Genomic DNA, 11347 nt, shown 5'->3' with positions numbered 1-11347 from the left:
CATTTTTAAGTGTTTTTAATAAATAATGTAACCTATGAATATTTAGAATGTAATTAATATTAGGAGGAATTAGTTGGATTTATTTTTTTTTTCCGGGGAAAAAAGCAGTATTTTATTATAATAATAAAAGTTTTGATCCAGTAGTTCTTAAGCCGCGCAGGGCTTAATGAAGCAGTCACAGCTCGACCCGCGGGGAGCTTTTTTACTGTATGAAAACTGAGAGAGTCTTCCTCCCAAGAGGAGGATGTGATACCATTTGTAACAATAGTTCAAAAATATCTGGAGTCTCCATATTGGAAAACAACTCCATTACAGTCAGAAAAAAGTGTCCATCAGCACTGTGTAAGAACAAAAATTTACAAAAATTGGTATACTGAAAGCCGAGAATTAAACATCCGAAAAAAAACGAGATCTGCTATGGAGAAATATATACAGAAAGTACAAACAGAAAAAATATGAAAACTGATAATGAGCCGACAAAAAAGGGGCGGATCAAAAACTGAGAATATGCTACTGATCATAAGGAGGCAAGTCTGATCTGACTGATTGCCCCTGGAAAATTTCTTCTATCGCCCAGCTGTCCGGATCCTGTAGTATACCTGCCTTAGATAACTGATCGGCTTCTTCGTTCCTTTCCCTGTAGATATGACATAATGAAAACCTGTTAAAGAGAGTCTTTAGGTATAAAATCTCTTCAACAATTGTCATTAGAATTTGATTTTGACAAGCAGCTGATCCATTGACCCAATTTATAACGTTTAGAGAGTCCCCAAATAACTGAATTGAGTTGATGTGTTTGTGTTGAAGCCAGCAAAGAAGAAGGCGCAAAGAGGAGAGTTCTGCAAAATTGTTTGTTCCTGGGCCCAGCCCAACTGAGGCTTTTAGAATGTGTTCTGAATTGATGTGCAAACTCATGCCTGCGCCAGCCCGATTATTTTGAGAGGCTCCGTCAAAGAAGCCACAAGGGATGTCCTCCTGAAATATGAGATTGTTTTGATTTGTTCTGGGTTTCTTTGCTTCAGGGGGAGGCAGAGTATGATAGATGGCTGCTATATTAGAGGCAATAGCGGAGGGCGGTGTAATTTGGTCATGGAACAGGCTCTTATTTCTCACGAGCCACACACCCCAACAGAAGATAATCGGCAGGTTCCGCATATTCCCCTCTGAGTATGTATACCACCACTTCCTCCAGGATTCGACTAGCGACTCATTTCCCCAATGTGCAATGACCTTGAGAAGCCCAGTGACCTCCTCCCAAATCTTCCGTGAGAAGGGACAGGAGATGAAAAGATGATTTAAAGTTTCCTCATTATCCTTACACAGGGGGCAACGCCCTGGGCCAACTAGAAACCTGGATTGAAGGATTTCCCATGTTGGAGCCTTCTTTTTTAGAATACACCATAGGAAGAGCTTTGATTTTGCTGGGCTTTTGAGTTTCCATAATGCTTTGGACCACCATTCCGGGGCACCCCATCCTTTCTTTCCCAAAAGATAAGAGTAGCCCTCCTTTGGTGAATATCCCCCCGATTTGCTGTGAGCCCACATTAACCTATCAGGTTCCTCCTTTATCCTAACATTGGATCGTTTTAATTCTTTTATAAAACCTGTCCATTCATTCTTCCATCTGATATTTAGCCCTAATTCTTCATCATCCTTCCAGACCTGGCCCCAAATGGAGAACTGCCCAACTCTTGCCACCTGATTTAATGAGGTGATATCTTTGGACTCAAGATGTAGAAGGAGCCCAGGCGATAAGGCGAATGCTTCATTGCACCCGATCCAAGGGTCTCTACCGATCCTGATATGTCTACCATCTCCCACTTTCCAAGCTAAACCTTGCTCAATCACTGAGAAAGCATCCACTGTGGCCTTCCAAATTACAGAAGAGTTTTTTGCCTTCTTGTTTTGACTCCGGATCCAATCTTCCAAGGGCGTTGGATCGATATACTTCCTTTTGATCACCCTTGTCCATAGATTTTCTGTGGTTATAAGCCTCCAGCCAGACTTTGCTGCTAAAGAAGTGCTGAACTCGGGAAGTCTTTTGATCCCCCAACCTCCCCATTCTTTTGATCTGGCCACTTTGTCCCATGCCACCCACGGTAAACCAGAGAATTCCTTAGAACCAGCCCAAAGAAATCTGCAACAAATTCTTCTGATTTTCTCCATTACTCCTTTAGGAATCCAAGTTAGAGCGGCCCAGTAAACCGGAATGGCTAGCAAGACCGACTTGATGAGAGTTAGCCTACCAGCTCTGGAAAGCCATCTAAAGCTCCAGTGTGATATTCTAGCTTCAATTTTTGCTATAATCCAGTTCCAATCTGCTTTTCTGTAAGCGACAGGTTTTAGCCAAAACCCCAAATATTTGAAAGGAACATCCAAGGATTGGCTAGGAAACGGAAAAAGATCAGCTATAAGACTCCTTTCCCTTCTGTCCACATCTGCTAAACAAACTTGTGATTTCATAGAATTTATCTGCATTCCAGTAGCTTTAAGAAAAAGATCAAAGATACATTTTATCTCCTTTAATTCGCTGGAATTTCCATTTGTAAAGATCAATATGTCATCGACGAAAAGAAGATGGGTGATGAAGAGATTTATGGCTACCTCTATACCTTTTACCTTGTCCGCACTTCTGGCTTTATGGATCAGCCTGCTAAGACCTTCGGCCACAAGGAGAAACAGAAGTGGTGATAATGGACACCCTTGTCTGAGGCCCCTCTGGCTAGAGAAGAATGATGAAGCAGCTCCATTGACCAGAACTGCAAAGCTGACATTAGTTATGCATCCCATGATCCAACTAACAAATTGGTAGTTGAATCCCACATGAGTAAGAAGCATTCGAAGGTAGAGCCAGTTAATCCTATCAAATGCTTTGGAAAGGTCTATTTTTAGAACAGCTCCTTTCTTTTTCTTTAATTTGATACTATGGATTGTCTCCTGAGCAACCCCGATAGCTTCATGAATTTGTCTGCCATCTAGGAACCCAAATTGTTCCATAGATATGTTCCTTGACAGAATTGGAGCTAATCTGAGGGCAATAACCTTTGAAATAATCTTATAAATACAATTGCACAAAGAAATTGGTCTAAAATCTTCAAAGCTTTCTGGCTCGTTCTTCTTAGGAATGAGAGCAATAAATGTTGAATTAAATGGTCTATAAATATCTCCTTTCAATCTGGACTCCTCTACAACTTCGGTTATCTCGTCTCCAATTAGGTCAAAGAAATGAAGAAACAATTCAATAGTCCAGCCATCAGGACCTGGACTTTTGTCTTTGCCTAAAAGCTTCATGGCTGCTTCAGTCTCCGCCTTAGTGACCGAAATTGAAAGATCTTCAGATTCTTCTTCCTCAATGAATCTGGGGAAACATTGCACCGTTTTGAGGACTTCTGCTATAGTAGCTTCTCTCTGATCAGAATATAAATTATGAAAATGTCGTTTCCCTAGTCCAGAGAGATCAGAAAAGGACTTGACATCTCTTCCTTCTTCATTTTTAAGGCTCCAAATTGTATTTATTGATTTTCTTCCTTTTGCAAAATTATGAAAGAATTTGGTGTTTTCATCCCCAGACTTAAGCCAGATTGCCCTACTCTTTATTCTCCATTCTTCTTCCCTTTCCAGGAGAATTCTGGTTTGCTGCTTCTCCAAAAGAAGAATTCTTTCCTTGGATTCTTGAGTTGAGTATCCATCAGAATCCAAACTCTCCAGTTTCTTCAGATCTTCCCTAATACTGTTTAGCTCCTCATTTTGTTTCAATTTCCTATCCCTTGCCCAAGAGATTGTTGCAGATTTCATTCTTTTTAAATTTTCCATGAACAAATAGCTTTTCTCCTCTCCTGCATTGAGATCTGGGTGGATCCAAGTTTTTTTAAACAAATCACTGAAAGAGGGATCTTGTAGCCAGGCAGGATTAAATTTGTAAGGGGCGGGGGGCTTGTGAGGAGGAGAAGAAAGATCTAGAAAGATTGGGAAGTGGTCTGAATTCCCAATTTCATCAACCCACTGTCTGATTAGGGGAACTTTAGCAGAAAGTGGATCTGAAAGCAGGAAGCGATCAAGCCTCTTAGCAATCCTGTCTGCACCAACTCTTCGATTCCGCCAAGTTGGCTTTAGCTTAATCGGGAGAGGATCAACAAAGTTATTCGCTGAGATGAGATTATGGAAAAATTCTGTTAGAGGATCTTCTCTCGCCATGGGTCCCCAAGCTTCCGCACGACCTAGAGAGAAATTTAGGTCACCACCCAGAATCATCACTGGAGCTTTCATAACAGATGTTGTCATCAAGGTATCCCAAAAAAATTCCCTGCCTTGACAAGGCCCATAGATATTTATTATGGAGATTGGGAACTGGAAGTCAGGGGATACTATCTCCATTCCCATAACGTTCTTCATCCCCCAATTATTGAGAACTTTAACTCTCCCATCTTTGTACCCAATTGCTAATCCCCCCGAATGACCAAAGGCATCCATAGCACTGAAGGACCACCCTGGAAGAAGAGCCATAAGCATAGGTTCGATCTCAGTGGCCTTCCCAAGGGTTTCTTGCAGAAGGATAACATCTGCTTTAGAGTTGAGAATCCATTCTTTCAGGGCCAGTTTTTTGGGTTTGCTGGCCAAACCTCTGCAATTCCAGGATGTTAAAATCATTTGATAACTCCCTCAGGGGGATGGGCTGCTCTAAGAACCCCCTGGATGGAGAATTGTTTGCCATCTGCAACATCCATCTTTGCTTTGAGTTTTGCCTTGAAAAGATCAGATTTCCGACCTCGTTTGTTTTTGGATTTTGTCTGAGAAGGAATCAAGCCCAGCCCACCTAAAGACTCCTGAATCACTTGGTTCCCACCCTGGGATCTCAGATTGTAAGGACAAGGGGTCCGAGTCACAGGAAGAGGGAGAGGGGGCCAATTTTCTTCACAGTTTATATCCAGGAGGGGCAATGTTTCAGTTAAGGTTTCCACATTCGGCTCAGATAAATGGTCGCCCAAATTTTCAACTATTTTTATTTTTTTTTCATGATAAGACAAAGAGGCAATATTACAATTTACATTTGAAGGCTCAGGAGAAATAAAAGAGGAGGGAGTCCCCGAGCACTTACCCTTCTCAGGATCGTCGGATTGAATTAGAAGTGTTCCTTCGACCGAGCCTTTCTCTGCTTCCGGGTCTTTGGCTGTTACCTCGTCGGCCCCTTCCACAACGGCCTGGTCTGTGCCATTTTCTGCTTCCAAATTTGTAGGCTTTGCGCTTGCATTCGATGGTTCTTTCTCGATCTCCTCTGCCTCCATATTCATTTGTTCATGTGGCTCCGGCATGTCCTGCTCCATCCTTGTCTGAGCATCGGATTGTGCATTTGCTCTGTGAGCAGGAGTCCTACGAAAATGTCGCCTTCTTCTCTTATGGGGGCAATCTTTTGCTAAATGGCCGTGCTCATGGCACCAATGGCATCTAAAGGGTAGGTATTCATAGTCTAAAAGCTGCTCATGGACATATTCGTCAAATTGAAGGTTTACCTTTTGTGCCAAACCCCCACTTGGTTTGAGCATTACAAGAAAACGCGCGGTTGCCAAATTGTTTGTTGTTAAGAAGGACATGTCCGCAGTCATGTATTCCCCCAGCCGGTTGCCGATTGTTCTGAAAACTTCCTCAGTCCATAGAAGGGAGGGTAGACCCGGAGCGCGCACCCAGACAGGAAAAGAATCAGTGCGTTCCTTGATAGCATCAAACAATGGAGACCATTTTTTGAATAGAACGGGGATGTTATCAATATGCCATAAACGCTGCAGAACCCAATCCGCCGTTTCTCTGTCTTCAAATTTGAACTTAAACCATCCTTTTGCTAGTACTTGTGCTTCGAAATTTACGGGTCTTTCTGGAGTGAAGCTTTTTTCCCCCCATTCTTGAAGAAAAGCAGAAGAATATGGCTTGCCTCTAACTCTTCCTACCAAAGTACAGTCAGCCACCGCAATAGCTTCTCTCATCGATACCTCCATCCCTAGAACCAGATTCTCCGCTATTACCTGAGAACCAATGGGTCTTTTCTGCTTCCTTGTCGCGCCTCTTGGCCTTGAGCATTCCCCCCCCGGCCTTCTTCCTTCACAATCCTCGGTATTATCAGATGTTATTTGAGCTGAACCCAAGAGGGTATCTGGTTCCCACAGGGGCGGGATCTGTCCTGAAAGATCCAAGTTGACATTCCCGGCGAACAAAGTATCTGCCCCTTGACCTTCATTTTCTGCCGGCCCGTCAGCTAAGGAGGTGCCTTGGTCGCTTGGCTGAACCTCGGGTAGGCCTTGTGAATCTCGGGAGAGGGAAACCCTCGTGAGCGAACCTGGAGCGCCTGGAAATCTAGAATGCTCGACGTCCGCAGGAAACCCTAGCTGGGAGATTTCTTCGAGCCCCTTAGGGTTTGGAAACCGTGGTTTCAGAGGAAGACCCTTTGGCTCCGAGGGCTTTGATGCCGCAAACGCCCCTCTCAGATCTGTCTCTTTCGCTTGATGAGAAGGGCCGGTCGCAAAACCTTCTAGCTGGAGCTCTCTGTCCGGCACCTGGTCTTGGGAAAAAACCTGAAGGATCTCCGGCTGTGAAGCAGACGCCAGGCTGGGGGTATCTACAGATCCAAAATAATAGTCCACATTCTGTGAGTTGATTTCTTTGCCCCACATGGAAAGTATGTCCTCGACGTCTGGGTCCAGTGCTAGAAACTCGGAGGGCTTAACCATGGTTGTTATTTACGAAGGAGAGAGACCACCGACAGACCGAAAGAAACGGAGACTGCTAACAGCTGACAGTTGACAGTAATAAAAAATTATCTTTACCGACCCTAGGAAAGACCAAAACGCGGTTTAACCTCCATCTGCCAGTTGCAAGGAGCTGAAGGGAAAGCTTTCGTGATGGCAGCTGTGCGTAGATCTGGCCTCGACTGCCTACCCGAACCCTGTTCGAGGTTCAAGGTTTTGACCAGGGATCGAGTTCCTTCCCCGCTGCATCCTTACTCGCTTTCAGAAACTTCACTCCTAACCTCCATGACACCTCATGGTGTTCTACCCGAGCATCTTGAAGCAATGAATTAGTTGGATTTATGATTTGAATGGTTTTATTAATAAAAGTTTCCAAGTATTTCTTATTTTTAAGCCCTTGGTTCATGTTGTTTTTTCTTTTTTCAATTTCAATTGCTTCCTTAATTTTCCTTTTTAAATGATGGTATTCTTTTATGATGATTTTGGCTTCCTCTTTATAGATGTGTTGTGAGGAAGAAGAAGCATGTTCTGCTAAGGCGGATTTAGAGGCTCTATCTCTACAAATGTCGGCAACATGTTCTTTGAGTCTGATGTTGAGGGATCTGCCAGTTTCTCCTATGTATTCTTTTCCGCAGGAGCAGGGGACAATGCATACACCTTTTTGTAAGCTAGGGTTTATAGGGTCTTTGATAGAGTCAGTTAGTTTCCTTATGCTTTTGTGGGGAGTAAAGTCTACGTTATATTGAGAATTGGGGTTCCTCCACCTTGACATGCCAAATCTTAATATCCAACAACACCCCTACACATTGTCTTGGTGTTTCAATCTAGGAGGGATTTTCCCCTCTACCATCAAAGACTTTGGGGTATGAAACATACGAGACATGTGGACGACCCTAACACCTTACAATATATAATAGCTATGGTCTCTCCCACATATGCCCTTGGTTGTGGATCTAAATCACATGGTTGTAATGAGGCTTAATGCCACTCCTCCAAAGACCTAAGGGTTACTGCCCAACATGAATAGATGGGCTTACAAATATTGGATTTTCTATAAATATTTAGGGATATCCCTCCCAGGATACTGTCTATACACTTTTCTTAATTTTATTTCTCCTATCACCTCTTTAATTCACCCAGTGACCATTAAAAATGGGATCTGAAGTTTTAACTCGTATGGTATAAAAAAAATTAAAAAATGGGGTGGCAGATGAGCACCCCCACCACCCACCAACTGACCCAACGACATTATTGTATTTATAATAAAAGTGTGTGGTTGGAAGGCCACCCTCGATGGACCAAACCGACCACCGATCAACAACAACATTACATATGGGCGGTGGACCCACGAATACCACAATGCCAACACATATGTCATTAAATCGAATCATATGCTGACTATATTAATAACCATGCCACATCTTTTCTAAATAAAAATCACAACAAGTATGGGGTGGGCGCATTTTGAACCCAACCCAACCTGACATAATCGTTCGGTGGTTACAAATGAGCCACATCTCATGCTTTGGTAACTCCACCACAATAATGCTATTTAAGCCTTCATAAAATGAATTTCACAAGACCGGCGGATGTGTGGAGCATGGAACCCTGAGCGACTAGGAGGGCTGAAACCATGAGTGAAGAATCTATTTTGATGTTAAGAATATTCCTTTGGGGGGCAGAGGTGCCAGTATCAAAATTTGACAAGTTTATAGTCGTTTTTTCACGTTTTCTTGCTTGGAGTCCAAACGTGCAATTTGTTTCTCTAGCCGAGGTCTCAGTTTTCAAGCCATCATTAGAAATGGAGGTATAAGGGTGATTTTTGTAAATATATTTGTAATTCATTTCCTTGCTACCATTTAATGAAAGAAGGCCTCCTCACTTTGAGCAGGGCCCGAAGTCGTAGTCCACATTGGGTGAAATTTGTAATCAAATATTTTTTGTGCCCTTGATCTCATGGTTGCTTTATGATTTCTTCTTCTTCTTTATGTTTTAAGTTACTTGGTTAACACGCTGTTTTATATGAAATTATTTATGCATCCTTGAAGTTAAAAGATATAGATTAGTGGAAGAATCCCTTTTATTAGAAAACCCCTAGTTTTTTCATCATCTATTGTGACCAGACCGTAGCTCCATTTGATGAATTTTCAACACCATTACAAAGCTCTCACAAAGTTCTATAATTGGTCTCCCTTTTTTTGGTAGTTTTACACTTCACCGAGAAACCATTTTTTCCATGAAGTCTCACTTTGCTGCTGATTAAAATCAAATTTATTCACTTGAGCAACTTATACTTGGCTACCACTTTACCCATGCATTGGTTGACTCATGTTTCGATTTTCGTCATGAGTTACCATAATTTACTCATGTTTTTATGGTCCCCTTTATGCCTCCACCATGTGGTAGCATCATCAAGCCACCCTTATTCAGAGTATCTAAGATGAGTCACCCTTACATCTATGGAGTCTATTTCAAGTCCCCTTGAGTTCAGTTACAATTTTCTATACATATTTCTATCACATCCATCCGATCATGTTCATATTTGGCCTCCAGTGATACTGATCCATGTTTGAAAAGCCCTCGTCTGAGTAACTGACCATCCCCTTTGGATTCGAGTCAATTATTACCAGGTCAACCATCCATATTATGCTTTGACAAGGGAAGTCATCATTCCACCACTCATCTTTTTTCCTTCCATCATCATGCCTGGTGTTAGTCCATCAGTCACCCTACTATGATACCTCATGCCTTTCTTGAGGAGTACTCATTTCCTTAACTCTGGCAGGCCTCCTTTTGTCAACTTTAGCACATTTATTATAGAAGAGTATTCTAGAAAGCTATGTACCCTGGTTCCATCCTTCATCTTTGTTCGGTGCCTCAGATCAAGCAAAGGGACTCATAATTCCCCTTTGACTTAGTTATTTCTCATGTGCTTAATGCCAGTTCATTATTGCACGATTCAGAATGGCAGACTTAATGGTTTGGTGATCTAGCTGATTGTCTGAGTGAATATCGGGTGTGTGAGAGATGTTCCAGACCCCATGAGGGGGTGGCCTTTCATGTAGCCCCACATATCCCTGAATGTTCACAATTGTTGATCCATCGTCAGATGGAGTTTAGTAGATGTGATGGGTTCAATTTCAACTGCTTGCAGTTCCCACATCATGCATGTCTCCTACAGATGATCCATTTAGACCTTGAAACCCATTTTCCTATTCAGCAGGGCTTATTTGGTTGTGATCCCCCCTCACCATGTCAGATTGAGGGGCGTTATGTCTCATGTAATCAGATGTTATTATATACAATCCTGACCTTTTTTAACCAGGTGTATTATGTATATGCGATTCATTTTATTATTTTATGGCCCATTCATGCCACCATATCATGTATCATTTACGTTGTAGCTCCACCCCACATTGCTGAGCCCACTACTATTCTTTATACTCACTTATCTCAGCAGCTATGGGTATGCCTCCCCTACGACTTTTGAGATCATGTAATCCAACATAAAAAGAGACTTTTGTCAGTTTAGTAGGTCTCACCCCCTCTATTTTTGTCCTTCCGTGCATTGCTTCATCTCTCTCTCTCTCTCTCTCTCTAACTTCGCTATGGTGTCTCATCAAAGTGTAAGCTACAACATATTTCGGTTATATAATTTCCTCTTAACACTCATACATTCAGTTGCAATCTGTTATCACCAAAAAATGATCACCTAGCCATTTGTAACTAGGCGGATCAAAATTAACCATGTAGAATAAATTTTACCATAGTAAAATCAATTTCACCATGGATAATAATTTAGTAAACCTTTTTTATTAAATTATTTCTTATTAAAATTAAAAACCCCATGAGGATAATTGAATAAATCATTATTTATTTATTTTTCTCTAGGAATAATTATTAAATCATTGTATGATAATTATTCCTTGTTGCATTTGACAAAAACACTTAGGAATAATTAAATAAATCACTATTCATTTATTATTACTTAATTCTATTATTGGAACAATTGTTAAATCATTATTTAATAATTATTTCATCATTCTTAATTCTCATGAAATAATTAATAAGTCATTTTATTCGTTAATCATTTCGAAATAAAGATATTTGACCATTTTGAATATCTTTTCTCTCTCCAAAAAATATAATAAAGTATTCCTAATGGCTAGACCTTCATTTGGTCAATATTATTTTATTATTCTCCATTTTTGAGATCAACCACATACATTGTTATAAATAAGAGGGTTTTCCATTCATTCTTCAGCATGATCATTATCATTGTCACAACTATCATATTCTTCCATTTGAACTCCCACTTGAGTTCTACATATTGTTTTGGGTTTTCACATATTGAGAGAGAGAATCGATTACTGAAGCATCAAGGACATCAAAGGATCCATCTTACAGAGAGGGATTTGCATACAGTTTTTCTAGATCTCCTTCACAAGGAGTTATCAATAAAGACTATTATTCATTTAAAATCCTCTCCATATTGGGTTATTACATTGGATATCTATTGTTGTTTGTTGTTTTGGATCACATATATCTTTTTGTTGCAAGTTTTTCTCATTTTATTATTGCAGATACGACGAGTAAGCAACCAAAAATTTTTG

The 11347-nt window shown here is 41.1% G+C and overlaps 1 protein-coding gene across 1 annotated transcript; it reads right to left on the bottom strand.

The window, feature by feature from the left end:
- Nucleotides 1–421: 421 nt before the first annotated feature.
- On the bottom strand, nucleotides 422–6982 carry LOC149171720 (uncharacterized). Its single transcript, XM_089427573.1, has 2 exons — nucleotides 5096–6982; nucleotides 422–637 (listed from the first exon to the last, which is right to left on the bottom strand). The coding sequence occupies exons 1-2, from the start codon at nucleotides 6714–6716 to the stop codon at nucleotides 567–569; spliced, it is 1692 nt and encodes a 563-aa protein (XP_089283699.1). The 5' UTR covers nucleotides 6717–6982; the 3' UTR covers nucleotides 422–566.
- Between the last annotated feature and the right edge of the window lie 4365 nt (nucleotides 6983–11347).

Source organism: Pinus tabuliformis, chromosome 4_2 (assembly GCF_031772625.1).
Source record: "Pinus tabuliformis cultivar Carrire ecotype Pingquan chromosome 4_2, CPIR1, whole genome shotgun sequence".
In the NCBI taxonomy this organism is placed as follows: Eukaryota; Viridiplantae; Streptophyta; class Pinopsida; order Pinales; family Pinaceae; genus Pinus; species Pinus tabuliformis.
Note: the sequence above shows the minus strand (reverse complement) of the source record. Positions and strands in the feature narration are given on the sequence as shown.

Coding starts and splice junctions, on each gene's coding strand:
- LOC149171720 (XM_089427573.1), bottom strand. CDS start 6,716: ATGGTTAAGCCCTCCGAGTTTCTAGCACTGGACCCAGACGTCGAGGAC. Junction 638..5,095: donor ATCCGACGATCCTGAGAAGG/GTAAGTGCTCGG, acceptor TCATATCTACAG/GGAAAGGAACGAAGAAGCCG.